The sequence below is a fragment of the Erinaceus europaeus genome, chromosome 3, assembly GCF_950295315.1.
Source record: "Erinaceus europaeus chromosome 3, mEriEur2.1, whole genome shotgun sequence".
In the NCBI taxonomy this organism is placed as follows: domain Eukaryota; kingdom Metazoa; phylum Chordata; class Mammalia; order Eulipotyphla; family Erinaceidae; genus Erinaceus; species Erinaceus europaeus.
Window position 1 is genome coordinate 65188531 of NC_080164.1, and position 16588 is coordinate 65205118.

General features: G+C 44.6%; 1 protein-coding gene across 1 annotated transcript in view; it reads right to left on the reverse strand.

Moving 5' to 3' along the window:
• The window catches only part of FBLN7 (fibulin 7), a 59290-nt gene that overhangs the window by 20992 nt on the left and 21710 nt on the right, over positions 1–16588 (reverse strand). The window contains exons 2-3 of the mRNA XM_016192149.2: positions 15563–15722; positions 7509–7679 (exon numbers count right to left, since the gene is read on the reverse strand). Coding sequence (XP_016047635.1) covers positions 7509–7679; positions 15563–15722 — 331 coding nt within the window. The remainder of the gene's footprint in view (positions 1–7508; positions 7680–15562; positions 15723–16588) is intronic.

Below are 16588 nucleotides of genomic sequence, written 5' to 3' on the forward strand. Positions count from 1 at the left end.
GGTGTTGCCTCATTGTAGAGACTATTTTTTTGCTTTAATTTAATTTATTTGTTTTCTATAGTGACAGCAGTTGAGGGAGGAAGGGAGGTAGAAATAGAAAGAGAGACACACCTTCAGCCCTGTTTCACAGTCCTGTTTCACTAATCTTAAGGCTTTCACCCTGCAGGTGGGGACTAGGGGCTTGAACCTGGGTTCTTGTATATTCAACCAGGTATGTTACCGTATAGGCTTTTTAAAGAAAGATTTTATTTATTTATTAATGAGAAAGATAGGAGAGAGAGAGAAAGAGCCCAGCATCACTCTGGTACATGTGCTGCCAGGGACTGAACTCGGGATCTCATGCTTTAGAGTTCAGTGCCTTATCCACTATACCACCTCCCAGACCAACCTTGTAAGCTTCCTTACAACACTTTGTAGGCGATCTGATAAAAATATTTTTCTGTTACTGATGTTTCAGTGAAGTAAGTTTTCTCACATAGCTTTTCTAACCTTCTGACTCATGCTGACACTTCTCTTGTTATTTTTCAATGTGGCTCATACTTTCTTAGGTTTTTTTTTTTTTTTTTTTTTTTTACCAGAGCACTGCTCAGCTCTGGCTTATGGTGTGGGGGATTGAATCTGGGACTTGAGAGCCTCAGGCATGAAAGTCTCTTTGCATAACCATTATGCTGTACCCCTTTCAGTTCTGCCCACTTCTCTCCCAGTTAGCATCTCTTCCATTTACACCAATTTTCCTTGTTGGGCTCAATTTAGATCCTTCTCTCACTAGAATCTCCTCAATATTTGGGTTTTGTTCTAGAAAGTTTTGAGAGCCCAGACCCCTCCAGTTAAGAAGATTAGCGCACAACAGAAAAAACTAACCCAGGGAGCCAACACTGAGATAGACCTTAATACAGTGATTCACGTTCAAAGAGAAAGAAAACACTTTGGGCTTCTAGGCAAAAAATGTAAGGTGCTTAAGATTTCAACGACTATACCAGTTAAAACAGAAGATAGAGGGTTGTATTTGAGATACTGAAGGAAAGATGTGACAGGCAGTTTATGTGCAGCCAAGATGACATCCAGTGGTGAAACTTCACACAGTTTTTAGCATTTTATTTATTTATTTTAATGAAAGAGATACAGACAGAACGGGGGAGAGGAGAGAGAGGGAGAGAGATAGAGGTGGGGGGAGAGAGAGAGAGACAGACAGATAGACACCAACTGAGACCTGAGACCTGAGACCAGAGCACTGGTCAGCTCTGGTTTACGGTGGTGATGGGGACTGAACCTGGGACCTCAGAGCCTCAGGCATGAAAGTCACTTTGCATAACTATTATGCTGTTTCCCCAGCCCAAAACTGCACACTTATTAAAAATCTAAGAACATGGGAGTTGTCTCCCTGTCCCTCCTATGGAATCAACTAGAGCGATGTCAGCTTGAGGATGGTAATGATGCTCAAGAAGGCTGTGGTATAGCAAGAGATGACCACACAGCAGGGGCTTCCAGACTGAAGTATCTACACCTGTCTTGCCCAAACCAAACAAACAAACAAAAACCCACCTGAAGCTGATCAAGTCTTAGGCGTTAGCTACTAGTCTCTGAGAAATGCAGTCACAAAAAGGTACAAATTTCCCGCTGTAAGTACAAGGAGTGTGATGTACAGCACGGTCTATACAGCTACCACTGATGTACAAATACATGAGTGTTACTGAGAGAGCAGATCCTGAACGTTCTCATCACCAGGGGGAAAAAATAATGCCGTTTCCTTATTTCTAAGAGATGATAATGTTAGCTAAGTTTGTGGTAATAATCATTTCGCTACAGGAAAGTCATTAGGCTATACACCTTAATTTATGTAGTGCTGTTTATCAATTAATTATATGTTGATAAAATTGGGTGGGGTACAGAGGCCAGATCATGCCGAGTAATCCCACAGAGATCACTTGTAATCTCTTGTTACTTGTTAGCAATACTTGGGGCTGTGAGAACTACTATTTTCTTCAACAAATAATACACAAAGGAATGAGATGGAGGTGGGGAGGAGAAGGAGCAGAAGACTTGAGACCGTCTATCAGTTACATAAGCTACAAGAGACATCTCAGCCTATTATAATGTATGGAACTTATTTGGACCCTGACCTTACTTTCACTAAACATGAGTGAAAGAAAAGGACTTTTGTCCCCCCCCCCCCATTTCAAACCTCATACGAACTAGTGTAATAACACAGAGAATAAAGTCAGGAAGATATTCCAGGGAGATATGCCCATAAACTACACAGAGAACTAGGCTGTGTCCCTCCACCTTGCCTTGCCCATGCTCAGCTCACTCTACTCCACTGACAAGGTGCTATATTTTCTTTTTTCCATTTCCTCAAGTGTGCCAAGTTCTTTCCATTCTCTGGGCTTTTGCCTTCATTAGTCCCATTTCTTAGGATGGCATCCATGCCACCCACTCTCTGCTCCCACCTGACTGACTTCTACTCACCCTTCTGGTCTCCACACCATCGTCACCACTGTAGACTAGAGTCTCAATTCTCCCTGATCCCCATGGCATTTATACTCAGGTTCTTGTTAGTTCTCTTCAAAGCAGTGGTCACAAATATGGCTTGGCTTAGCTTTGTGTCTGGCTTCCTGTTTACTTGCCTCCGCCTTAGAATGTCAGCTCCACTTTGCTGGGTAGTGTCTGCTAGACTCAATGTTAGATCCCTGGTACTTAGCGCAATACTTTGTACACAAGTGGTGCTCCATAAAAATGGGCTTAGTGGACTAGTAAAGATTGGGGGGTGTGAGAAGGACTAATGAAAAAATAATTTTTCTTCCAGGACAGTGTTAAAGGACAAAGGTTTTTCTTCTTTCTCTCTCTAGCACTTTCTTCTTTTCTCTCTCTCTCTTTCCTTTTTTTTTTTTTTTTTTTAATTGCCAGCAGGGTTATGGCTAGGGCTCAGTACCTGCACTACAAATTTACTGCTCCTGGAAGCTTTCTATTTATTTTGGGGTATAGACAGAGGAAAAAGGAGACATCTGCAGCACTGCTTCACCATTAGTAAAGCTTCCCTTTTGCTTTTGCAGGTGGGGAGCAGGGGCTTAAACCTAGGTCTGCTCATGGTCATGTGTGCGCTCTACCAGGTACACCACTGCCTGACCCACAGAGATCTTCTTTTCTCTAATCTTTTAAAAGATTTATTTCTGGATATAGATAGAAACTGAGAAGGAAGGGGAAAACAGGGAGGAAGAAGGAGACATCTGCAGCATTGTTCCATTTCTTGTGACTCTTTCCATCTAGCACTAGAGGGGCTTGAACCCAGGTCCTTGAACATGGTAGGCTGTGCACTCAACCGGAAGTGCCACCACCCACCCCCCTCTCTCAAGTTTTTTCTTTTGTTATCCGTGTTGTCAAAGGGACTAGGCCTGCAGTTATGGGTCTTCCAATTCAGAAAGCCTCAAATTTTAAACACGCACCTTTCAGAGAAAGAAGGGAATTAATACAGGAAGCCAAATGGCTGTTTTCCGTCTTGGAGTTTTGGAACCTCCCTCTGCCCACTGGGGTTTTTAATGCTGTCATTATGTGTCATTTCCTCTTTATGCCAAGTTGGGTTCATTACCTTCTTTCCATACAATTCACTGGGGATGGGAGGAAGGGCAATTAGAGCACTGCCACATTTTCCACTGACATTTTGGGCCTTAAAATGAATCTCCTTGTAATTAAGAAATTATCCTCCCACCACCACCACCCCCACATCTGTAGTCACAATACACTGTGAACACGACAGCTGGTTTGGAGCATGAAATGGATGCATGCAGTGGGTGCTGACAAGATTCTAGAACCTCTTCTGAGCAGGGGCAGGGTGGTGGAGGGGTCTAATTGATTGCTGAACTCTAGCCTATGTCCTGCTCACACTGCTAGTACTGTAACACTTGGTTACCAAGTAACAGATAGGGACACTATTTCTTCCTCTTGACAAGCCTGGGTGGCACCCCTTTGAAGATCTTACTGCAGACAGTCTTCATGAATCAAATAAATTCCTGCTGAGAACAGAACTGTCAACACATGAGTTTGGGGAGAAGTCATGTGCAGCAGATGACTCAATGACTTGGCTGTGATACATGAATGTGTTTCTGCCCCATCACCACCATCACACTTTACCATGCACCAAGAAAGACCCAGGTTTGAGCCCCCAGCCACCATATGGAAGCACTTTGCAAAGGGGGAAACTTCCTGAGTGGTGGGTCAGTGCTATGGTGTCTCTCCTCTTTCTCTGTCACCTTATACTTAGAAAGAAAAAAAAAACAGTCTCTCTTGTCCTATGGTTTTGTTAATATCTCCTTTTTTAAATAAATAAAAATAAATAAATAAAAACTATTTTAAAAAAAGTCTGCTAAGAATGGTGGAATTGTACAGGCATGAAGCCTGAGGAGGGAGGGAGAGAGGATGAGAGAGAGAGAGAGAGAGAGAGAGAGAGAGAGAAATATGTCTCTCTAAGATCTCAGTGTGCTGAGATGGCTTTGTTTCATAAACAGTTTTCCCAAGTTTAATCTTGTAGACATGGCCCTGGTAGAAAGCTAGGCTGGGCCGCACCAGACAATCCTCTGTTGTGGTGGTCAGGGAAGGAAAAATGATGAGGAAGGAGAGTGGGAGAGAAGGGAGACAAAGACTACAATTGAGTGAGCTGGCAACTCAAGGGCAAGTGTCAGGAAGAAATGCTCCACTTCTCTTATCATTAGATAAACTCAAGTTAAAACAACATTAAGATACCATCTCTCACCTGAGAGAACTGTTTACATCAACAAACTAGGAAATTACAGGTGTTGGAGAGGCTGTGGAGAAAAGGGAACTCTACTGCATTGCTGATGGGAATGCAAACTGGTACAGCCCCTTTGGAAGGCTGTATGGAGAGTCCCTAAACAAATAAAAATGGAATTATTTTATGTCCCAGCAATACCACTGTTAGGCATTTATCTAGTGGACACTCAAGCACAAATTAGAAGAAACATACGCACCCCTATGTTCTTAGCTGCATTATTCATAATAGCCAAAGAGTGGAAGCAGCCTAACTGCACGTTATCAGATGAGTGGCTAAAGAAGTTATGGATTACGGGAGTCGGGCGGTAGTGCGGCGGGTTAAGCTCATGTGGCACAAAGCGCAAGGACCAGCGTAAGGGCCCCGGATCCCCACCTGCAGGGGAGTCGCTTCACAGGCGGTGAAGCAGGTCTGCAGGTGTCTGTCTTTCTCTCCCCCTCTCTGTCTTCCCCTCCTCCCTCCATTTCTCTCTGTCCTATCTAACAATGACAACATCAGTAACAACAACAATAACTACAACAACAATGAAAAACAACAAGGGCAACAAAAGTGAAAATAAATAAATAAAAAAAGAAGAAGTTATGGAATATAGATTCCACGGGATACTACTCTGCAATCAAAAAAGATGATATTGTGTCCTTTGGGACAAAAATAGATGACACTGGAGGTGATTATGCTTAATGAAATAAATAGAAAGGTGAAAGACAACTATCAGATGGTTTCACTCATATGTAGAATCTAGAGATCTGATTTATATGAACTTGCAAAAAAAAAAAAATCCAAACAAAACCGAAGCAAACAAACTATAAAACTTGTGAGAACTGTGGTGTTTACCTTTGAGAGGTTAGAGGGTAAGGATATGGAACTTTGGTGGTGAGTGTGGTGTGGAACTATACAGTGTCATCTTATAGTCTTGTAACAAACTATTTTACTAACAAATAAAAAATTAAAAAAATGGGCAAATGTCAGGAGAAATATTATGACAACTGGAAAGGTCAAGAGATTTGCAGACCACATTTGGCAGCAGTCTTCCCAGAGAAATTCTGACCTTCACACCCCAGTAAAGGAGCCTGTTCTGTGGAGATGGGATGGGGACAGCTGGCCTTCCTAGCAGGTGGAAGTGAGCACACACAGGTTGTTTTACCTGGCTGGGACCAACATACACTCAGTCAGAACACAGCCCTGGTGTTGGCTTGCAGCAGGCAGCCTTTCTGCTACAGGCAGTGATCAAGGCCAGTGAAGTGTGTTTCTCAAAATTAAGTCAATGTCAAAATCATATTCAGAATACAGATGTTCCCCACTCTCATCTTTCAAAGACCCGACCCAAATCAATAGCTATGTTGAGGTCTCAGGGCCTGCCATATATATTCCCTTTTTGTTGCCCTTGCTGTTTTTATTTTTGTTGTAGTTATTATTGCTGTTATTATTATTGCTGTCATCCTTGTTAGATAGGACAGAGAGAAATGGAGAGAGGAGGGGAAGACAGAGAGGGGGAGAGAAAGACAGACACCTGCAGACCTGCTTCACCGCCTGTGAAGCGACTTCCCTGCAGGTGGGGAGCCTGGGGCTTGAACCAGGATCCTTATGCCTGTCCTTGCGCTTCGAGCCACATGCACTTAGCCCACTGTGCTACTGCCTGACTCCCCAGGGCCTGCCTTTTATCACCTTCTGGGTGACTCAAGCCTAGATTCTGGAGAGCCACAGTCCACAAGTCATGTCTCTCTCTTTCTCTCCCCCACCTTATGCCTCCAGGGTTATTGTGGTGGTTCCATGCTGGCACTACAAATCCACTGCTGCTGGCAGATTTTTTTTTTCCCATTTTATTGGATAGGACAGAGAGAAATTGAGAGAGAAGGGGGAGATAGAGAGAGGGAGAGGGAATTGGGCGGTGGCTCACCCAGTTAAATGCACACAGTACTAAGCTCTAGGATCTGCGCAAGGATGTAGGTTCGAGTCCCTGCTCTCCACCCGCTGGGGGGGGGGGTCGCTTCATGAGCAGTGAAGCAGATTTGCAGGTATCTTTTTCTCTCTGTCTCCCACACTTCTCTCAATTTCTCTCTGTACTATCCAATAAAATGAAAAGAAAATAATGTCCGCCAGCAGCAGTGGATTGATATTTCCAGCACTGAGCCCCTGAAATAACCCTGGTGGCAACTAAAAAAAAAATAACATTAGAGAAGCCCACATATGAACATGAAGGACATATGAGGAGCTTCCTCAAGCCCAGAGGTCACTAGCAGCCTCATAAACAAACTGCAGTCTCAGAACAGAGCAGCTGTGAGGAATGTTTCCCAGCAGAACCTCCCTCTAACCTGGATCCCCAACCCACAGAAGGCTTATTGCCCCAAAAGATGAGACTCAATAGCTAGCATCTGGAGCAGACTGAGATGCTGGGGAACAGACTTGGGGTCAGAGGTTTTGGGTGCAGTTAGCTGAGACTGTCTACCTTCTGTGTGGTGCTTTGCCTCAGTGTGTCTCAACTTTCCCATGTGCAAAACAAGACTGAAGTGTTGTGAGGGTTTAGTATGTTCATGTGGACAGGCAGCAGCCCAGGTCTGGCCTGAAGGTAAGTCGTCAGATACACTGACCACTATTCTGTAGTGAAGGAACAGTGGTCAAATGGGGCAGACTTCAGTCTTGTGACTTACAAGAGTGAATTACACCTTTTATCCAGCAGATTCCTGCTGGGCTGCGAAGAATCCAGCACGGGGTGGAGGGGGGGATGTACCTCTGCATCGGGGTTGCTCCCCTGTCCAGGTGCCGTTGGGAAGACACACCACACTGCTGGGCCCAACCAGCCAGAAACCAGGATTGCAGGTAAAATGGACTTCATGATCCACCAAGTATTTGCTTCCAAACTTTCTGCCATCAGGAGGAGCATTCAGAGCAGGGCAGGAAACTACAAAGGAAAAAGAGAAGGACATGGGCATTTACACCATTCTTACGGCTAGACTCTCATCTTTAGGTCTTTCTCTGTGGCATAATTATTACAATTTGAAGTGAGTTGGATTTGGAAAAAAATGAAATTTTTTTCCCTCATGCAATGCCAGAGATCAACACTAGGGTCTTGCGCTTGCATGCATCACTACTGAGCCACCTCTCTAGTATAGGCTACTTTTTTAAGATTTTATTTATTCATGAGAAGAAAGATGATAAGAGGAGAGAGAGAGAGAGAGAGAGAGAGAACCAGACATCACTCTGGTATATATACTGCCAGGGATTGAACTCAGAACCTCATGCTTGAGAGTCCACTGTGTCACCTCCTGGACTACAACCTTTTTTTTTTTTTTTTTTTTTAAGAGTAAAAGAGAGAAAGAGAGAGCACTCCTCTCCCTGCTGCTTCCACGTGGTGCCAGGGATTAACTGCAGAGCCTCATGAGAACAATGTGGGTTTCGACCACTGAGCCATGATCCTGGGCCCTTGGACTGGGCATTTAATTTTTTTTTTCACTGAATTGATAAACAAAGGTCAACAAGCAAATAGAAGAGTGTGAGAGGAGGTGACGGTATCACCTAGAAAATGAAAGGAGAGGGGGTCGGGAGGTAGCATAGCAGGTTAAGCACACATGGCGTGAAGCCTAAGGATCCTAGTTTGAGCCCCCGGCTCCCCACCTACAGGGGGTGGTTGCTTCACAGGCGGTGAAGCAGGTCTGCAGGTGTCTATCTTTCTCTTCCTCTCTCTGTCTTCCCCTCCTCTCTCAGTTTCTCTTTGTCCTATCCAACAATGACAGCAGCAATAACCACAATGATGATAAACAACAAGGGCAACAAAAGGGAAAAAATAGCCTCCAGGAGTAGTGGATTCGTAGTACAGGCATTGAGCCCCAGCAATAAAAAAAAAAAAAGAAAGAAAGAAAGGAAAGGAAAGAAAATGAAAGAAGAGACTAGCATTGGGGATGTCATAGGAGAGGCACACTTGGGAATATGGTGGTCAGAGTAGGCCTCACTGGAGCACAAAGTAGAAAGCTTATGACGTAACTATACAGATATCTCAAGGAACAGGTAGGTGCAAAGCCTTTGAGCTAAGAATGTGCCTGGCAGGTCTGAGTGTCAAGGAGACCAGCATGTATACAGTGCATGACTGAGGTGGAAAGCTGTTAGGGATGAAGTCAGGGAGGCAACAGGAAATGAGAGACAATAGTTCCAGAGGACATTAAAGAAGGAAGAAAAGGCCATGCCAGAAGCTCTCTGTGATGGGCCACTGAGGGGTTTCTACAGAGAGATCAAGCAACTGACTAACCCAAGGGTGGGGCCATGCCACTGGCCTGAGGCCAAAGGGAAGTTGAAGCCAAGAGTATGAGGACGGTTCTCAGGTGAGGGTGGGAGCTAAGAGTAGAGAGAAATGGCTTGACTCCAGGATATGTGGTGAAGGCAGAACCAGCTGGATTTCCTCAAGGGTAGTTGCACACTCACTGAGAGATAGGAGTAGCTCTCAGTCCTTGCCCTACCAGCGGCCAGGTGCTGCCTGCTATTGGTGCTCAGTCACTGCTTGGTTAAGGAGAGAGTGCCCAAAGTTGGGACAGGCTGGATTTGGACTTAGTTTAGTTGGAAATTCAGACCTACTTCTAAAGACTTTATTTTTAAAATATATTTTTTATTTTGGATAGAGACAGAAATTGAGAAGGGAGAGGGGGAGAGAGAGACATCTAAAGCACTGTTTCACAGCTCGTAAAGCTTCCCCAACCCCCATGCAGATGGGGACTGGGGGCTTGAACCCAGGTGTGCACTGTAATGTGTTGCCTCTACCAGGTGCATCGCCATCCAGGGCCCAGAACTACTTCTAAAACACTGTCAAGTAAGTTCTAGCTCTCCACTGTTGAAATAATATTTAAGGACAGACAGATGAAAATGATGGTGCACTTAGCTGTACAGATTGTTGACTTGACAGGGTCATTTGGCATCCACCCGGAGAGGAATATCTGTCCACATGTTGATCAGAGGGTGCCCTGGAGGGACTAAGCAGTGGTGCACCCAGTTGAGTGCCAATGTTACCATGCTCAAGGACCAGAGTTCAAGACCCTGGTCCCCATCTGCAGGGGGGAAGCTTCATGAGTAGTGAAGCAAGGCTGCAGGTCTCTCTCTCAATTTTCTCCCTCCCTCTCAATTTCTCCCTGTTCTATCAAATTAAATAAATATTTTTTATACTTATTTATTTTTATTACTGCCAGGGTTACTGCTGGGGGTCAGTGCCTGCACGATGAATCCACTGCTACCAGTAACCATTTTTCCATTTTACTTAATTTTATTGGATAGAAAGAAATTAAGGAGGAAAGGGAGACAGGGAGAGAGACACCTGCAGAATTGTGTTGCCACTCATGAAGCTTCCCCTACAGGTGTGGAGTGGGGCCTCAAATCTGGGTCCTCATGCATGTTAATGTGTGTACTTAACTAAGTATGCCACCAGCTAACCTCCAAAAGAAATAAATCGGGGGTCGGGCGGTGGCGCAGCAGGTTAAGCACATGTGGCTCAAAGCACAAGGACCAGCGTAAGGATCCCGGTTTGAGCCTCCGGCTCCCCACCTTCAGGGGAGTCGCTTCACAGGCAGTGAAGCAGGTTGCAGGTGTCTATCTTTTTCTCCCCCTCTCTGTCTTCCCCTCCTCTCTCCATTTCTCTCTGTCCTATCCAACAACGAACAACATCAACAATGGCAATAATAATAACTGAAGCCTGCTGCTTCAGTCCCTGTAAATCTACTCACGGGCCTAAAAGACAACTCAGTATGTTAGTGCACAGGACTTGCATGCTGGAGGTCCCAGAAGAGCCAGGTTCAATCCCTGCTACCACTGTATACCAAAGCTGAGCAGTGCTGTGGTTACTGTAAAATTAAAAATTTGAAAATATAAAACTCTTGGTCTTGCAAAATAGCTTCCCTTAGTGGTGGTGGTGGGGGGGGCTGCTTGGCCATGTGCAAGACCCAGCTTTGGAAGCTTTGGTGCTATGCTGTGCTGTCTTTCCTTCCAAAATAAAATTTTAAAATATTTTAAAGATAATTAAAAAAAAAGAAAAAGAAATTATTCTTGATTTTCAGCAAACACCCTTTGGGATAAGAGAAGGTAAAAGATGATTTTCCCACTACCTGCAATTTCCCACGATCAGGTGCTGCCCCCCCCCCAACCCCATTCCTCCTGCCCCACTGCTATGCACTGGGGATTCAAGAGTAGTCTGCTCCCCTCCCCCAGAAGATACATAAATCCATGGTGACAGTTTAAAAAAAAAGAGAGAGGGCTGGGGAGATAGAATAATGGTCATGAAAAAGACCTTCATGCCTGAGGCACCAAAGGTCCCAGGTTCAATCCCCAGCACCACCATAAGACACAGCTGAGCAGTGCTTATTTTGGTCTCTCTCTCTCTCTCCCTCTCCCTCTCCCTCCCTCCCTCCTTGTGTCTTCTTTTTGTATTCCTTCATTAAAAATAAATAAAATATTGGGGCTGGATGGTGACTCACTTGGTTGAGTGCACATTACAATGTGCAAGGACCCGGGTGGTAGGTGTCTCTGTCTTTCTCCCTTTCTATCTCCCCCTTCCCTCTCAATTTCTGGATGTCTCTATCCAATAAATAAATATAGTAGCAAAATATAAAAAGAACCATATTCTAAAAAATAATAAAAATAAATAAATTTTTTAAAAGGAGACAAAGAATCAGCCAATCTTTTTTAAAACATATTTATTTATTCCCTTTTGTTGCCCTTGCTTTATTGTCATAGTTATTATTGTTGTTGATGTCGTTGTTGTTGGATAGGACAGAGAGAAATGGAGAGAGGAGGGGAAGACAGAGAAGGGGAGAGAAAGGTAGACACCTACAGACCTGTTTCACCGCTTGTGAAGCAACTCCCCTGCAGGTGGGGAGCCGGGGTCTCGAACCGGGATCCTTACCACCAGTCCTTTGCACCACGTGCACTTAAGCAGCTGTGCTACCGTCCGACTCCCAGAATCAGCCACTCTTTAATAGTCTCCCATGGTTTAGGAGAGAAAAGCTCTGGGAGTGGAGACAAGAGAATTATTAATTAACAAAAGCTAGATTTCTGTATGTGCTAGTGGGCAGAAACCTCAAACACCACCAAGGAAGTTCATAAATGACCTCCTGCAGGTTCTTCTTTTAAAGTTCCAGGAATTGCAGGCAACTCTGACCCCATGAGAGCATGTATAGTACCAGGTGTGCGACACTGGGGTGGGACGCTGATGGTGGGGAGACTTGTATGTGTTAAGGGAAACTCCATGTGGGCATCTCTGTACTTTCTCTTTAATTGTGCTGTGAATATTTTCTTAGAGACAGAGAAGCAAAGAGAGAGAGAGAGAGATACCATAGCACTGAAGCTTCCTTCAATGTGATGGGGCCTGGGCTCAAACCTGGGTGGGGCACATGACAAAATAGCACACTATCCAAGTGAGCTATTTCATTGGCTCTTGTACTGTGAGTTGAAAGCTGCTCTAAAAAATAGTCTCTTCAGGCTGGCGACATGGATCAATCTGGACATCCAGGTCCAGCAGAGAAGCAGTTACAGAAGGCAGAATTCCTTCCTTTTGCATCCCCTACCCCACCCCACCCCCCAAAAAATTGGCCCATACTCCCAGAAGGGTGAAATAATAGGGGAAGATGACCAGAGAGCTCTGAACCCCAGTTCCACTGGGAGCTGAAACATCTGTCACCAGGAACCTTTCTTAATTTACTTATTTATTTACTTTTCTTTCATTTCTTTTGTTTTTATTTTAAAAATTTTTCCCCTTTTGTTGCCCTTGTTGTTTTATTGTTGTTGTAGTTATTGATGTCATCGTTGTTGAATAGGACAGAGAGAAATGGAGAGAGGAGGGGAAAACAGAGAGGGGGAGAGAAAGACAGACACCTGCAGACCTACTTCACCACCTGTGAAGTGACTCCCCTGCAGGTGGGGAGCCGGGGGGCTCTAACCAGTTACTCAGGTCCTTGAGCTTTGTGTCACGTGCACTTAACCTGCTGCGCTACCGCCCAACACCCATCTTTTTTCTTTTCTTTTCTTTTTTAAAGATTTTATTTATTTATTAATGAGAAACATAGGAGGAGAGAGAAAGAACCAGACATCACCCTAGTACATGTGCTGTTGGGGACTGAACTCAGGACCTCATGCTTGAGAGTCAGATGCTTTATCCACTGTGCCATCTCCCGGACCACCTTTTTTCTTTTTTTTACCAGAGCTCTGGTTTATGGTGGTAGGGTTTGTGGTGGTAGGAGGGACTGAACCCAGGACTTCTGAGCCTCAGGCATAAGAGTCTTTTTGCATAACCATTATTCTATCTACCCACATCTGAATATTTGTTTTTTTGGCCGCCAGGGCTCGGTGCCTGCACTGCTCCTGGAGGCTATTTTTTCCCTTTTGTTGCCCTTGCCGTTCATAGTTGTTGTGACTGTTATTTTTGTCACTGTTATTGCTGTTGTTGTTGAATAAGACAGAGAGAAATTGAGAGAGGAGGGTAAAACAGAGAGGGAGAGAGAAAGACAGACACCTGCAGACCTGCTCCACTGCTTGTGAAGTGACAGCCCTGCAGGTGTGTTAGGGTTCAAACTGGGATCTTTAAGCTGGTCCTTGGGCTTCACACCATTGCATCTAACCCACTGTGCTATTACCTGACCTCCCTGAATCTTTGTTTTTATATCATCACTGAAAAGGAAACAAATCTGGAAGACATCAGAGGAAGCCAGGCACTGTTTCCCTTGAGAGAGAAGAGGAAAAAGGAAGGATGCTTGGAAGTAGTAATAATTAAGTGTAGGTGTGACTCAGAAAGGAAGTGAAGGCAGGTCTGTAGAAAAAATGGGCCATATATAGTCAGCCCATATCTGTGACCTTGGGAGAAGAACTGCAGTTTCCAATGAAGGGGATGGGGACACAGGACTGGTGGTAGGAATGGGCAACTGTGGGGAATTATATCATTATTATCTTATACTTTTGTAAATCACTAATAAAAAAATCTTTAAAAAGCCAAAAAAGTCTCTTAAATTCAAACACACACACACACACACACACACACACACACACACACACACACACACACACACGGATCAACTGGCTTACCTGGTCAGGGGTGGAGAAAGGAGAAGCAGTTCAGGCTCTGAAAGTAGTGCCTTTGGACAGTTCTGTAAGGCTAACATGTAGACATGAGAGTCACTAAGCCTGGAGTGAGAAGGTCTGTGGGGGTAGGGGGTAGGAGAGGACTCAACAGGTAAAGCACCTGCCTTACCACACATGAGGTCATGGACTTGATCCCTGGCACCACACGGGAGCACCATGGACAGCCCTGTGGGTGAGGGGCTCCATGGATGGTGGCAGAACAGTGTGCTTCGGTCTCTTTCCCTTTCCCTTTCTCAAAATATTTAGAATGAAAATTGGACCAGGAAGGCCACTCGGCAATACTGCACATGCATGAGGTTCTGCGTCTGCTCCCCTGCACTATATTAAAACAGATTTTTAATTAAAAATTTTATTATTGATTTAATAATGATTAACAAGATTGTAAGATAACAGGGGTACAATTCCATACAGTTCCCACTACGAGAGTTCTGTGTCTCATCTCCTCCACTGGAAGCTTTCTTATTTTTTATCCCTCTGGGAGTATGGACTAAAATTCTTTTTTTAAAAAATTATTTACTCATTTATTTAGGATGGAAACAGAGAGAAATTGAGAGGGGAGGGAAAGACTAAGGGAGAGATAGGGAGACACCTGCAGCACTGTTTCACCACCTGTGAAGTTTTCTCTTCAGCAGCTGGGGACTAAGAGGCATGGATCTGGGTCCTTGCACATTGTAATGTGTGGACTCAACCAGGTATGCCACCACCTGGCCCCCTAGATCAAAATTCTTTATGGGGTGCAGAAGGGGGAAGGTCTGGCTTCTATAATTGCTTCTCTGCTAGATATGGATGTTAGCAGGTTGATAAATAGCCCCAGCCAAATCAGATGCTTTTTAACATTCTGTATACTTCTTTTTAAAATTTATTTTATTTAAAATTTTTTTATATTTATTTTCCCTTTTGTTGCCTTGTTGTCTTTTTATTGTTGTTGTAGTTATTATTCTTGTTGTTATTGATGTCATCATTGTTCGATAGGACAGAGAGAAATAGAGAGAGGAGGGGAAGACAGAGAGGAGGAGAGAAAAACACCTGCAGACCTGCTTCACTGCCTGTGAAGCGACTCCTCTGCATGTGGGGAGCCAAGGGCTGGAACCGGGATCCTTCCGCCGGTCCTTAAGCTTTGGGCCAAGTGCGCTTAACTCACTGCACTACTCGTCGACTCCCTTCATTCTGTATACTTCTTACTAGTCAGTGTTTAAAAATAATAATAGGGATCTGGCGGTAGCACAACGGGTTAATAAGCGCACATGGCGTAAAGCACAAGGACCTGCGTAAGAATCCCGATTCGAGCTCCAGGCTCTTCATCTGCACAGGCGGTGAAGCAGATCTGCAGGTGTCTATCTTTATCTCCCCCTCTCTGTCTCCTCGCCTCTCTCCATTTCTCTCTGTCCTGTCCAATAACAACCACATCAACGGCAACAATAACAACTAATGACAAGGGCAACAAAATGGGAAAAAATGGCCTCCAAGAGCAGTGGATTCCTGATGCAGGCACCGAGCCCCAGCAATAACCCTGGAGGTAATAATGATAACAACAACAATGATAGTAATAATAATAAATCAGAAGTAAGCTAGGCAGGGAAAGGGCTGAGAATCCATTGAGAGCCATGGTATGGGCAGGATGAGATGAGAAGAGGGCCCACTGGGGAAGGTGAGCCTAGCAGGGCTGATTTGGGGACTCACCTGGGGGGCTGTCTGGGCCCGCTTTGCTCACAGAGGTCTGCAGCGCAGCCAGCCGGCTCTTCATGCTGCGGATTCCCTCTGCGAAGCGGGTCTCCTGACCTTTCAGTAGTTGCTGCAGCTGACGAATAGCTGTGAGGAGTTGCTGCTTGTTGAGGCAGTTCTGGAGAGAGAAACCACCATCACCATTCGCTGTGGTTTCTTCAGACCTACACGATCACAAGATTACCTTCCCTGCTGAGCCTTACAGATGGTGGGCAACATCTGTTCAGTAAGGTCACCAGACTAGGCACAGCCCCCAAGTATACATACCATAGCCTTAGTTTACGCTTCAACCAAACCAAAAGTCCCATCTACACAGCAAAGGTTGGGAGTGATGACTCTAAATGACTGGGTCATAGAGCAATACTTTGAACGCTCCTACCCAGAAAACACTCTCCCTAGTTCTTCTCTCTAAAATTAATGCTCTGAAACCTGGGCATTGGTAAACTGACTTACTCGCTTTCACTCATTCTTCCCTTCTCTCTTAGCGTTCTTGAAACTGGATGAATTGGCAGCTGGTGGGGAGGTCAGAGGGTAGAGCAAATTCTTTGCATGCCTGAGACCCCAGGCTCAGTCCCCAGGGCCACATATAACTAGCATGATGCTCTGTTTTCTTCATTACAAAATAAACAAGCCAGTTTATCATAGCAGCTGGATGGTAAAACAGAGATGCCTAGTAATTCTTAGACTTTAAAACTGTAACCAGTTAATGTCAACAATAAAGTATCAATAAAAGTCAACCTCAGTTCCTAACCTTTTTTTTTTTTTTTCCTGGTTTGTTTTGTTTTTAGTGCTGAAACCCAGGAACTATCATCTGATTGATTTGCTTATTATGTATTCATTTTTGTCATTGCTGGGGCTTCACCACTCTAGGTCCACTTTTTAAGACAGAGGGAGAGAAGGAAATATGCCATAGCAACAAAACTCTTCCCAGTGTGGTGAGGGCTGAGCTTGAACCCAGGCCATGAGTATTGTGAAGCAGGCACC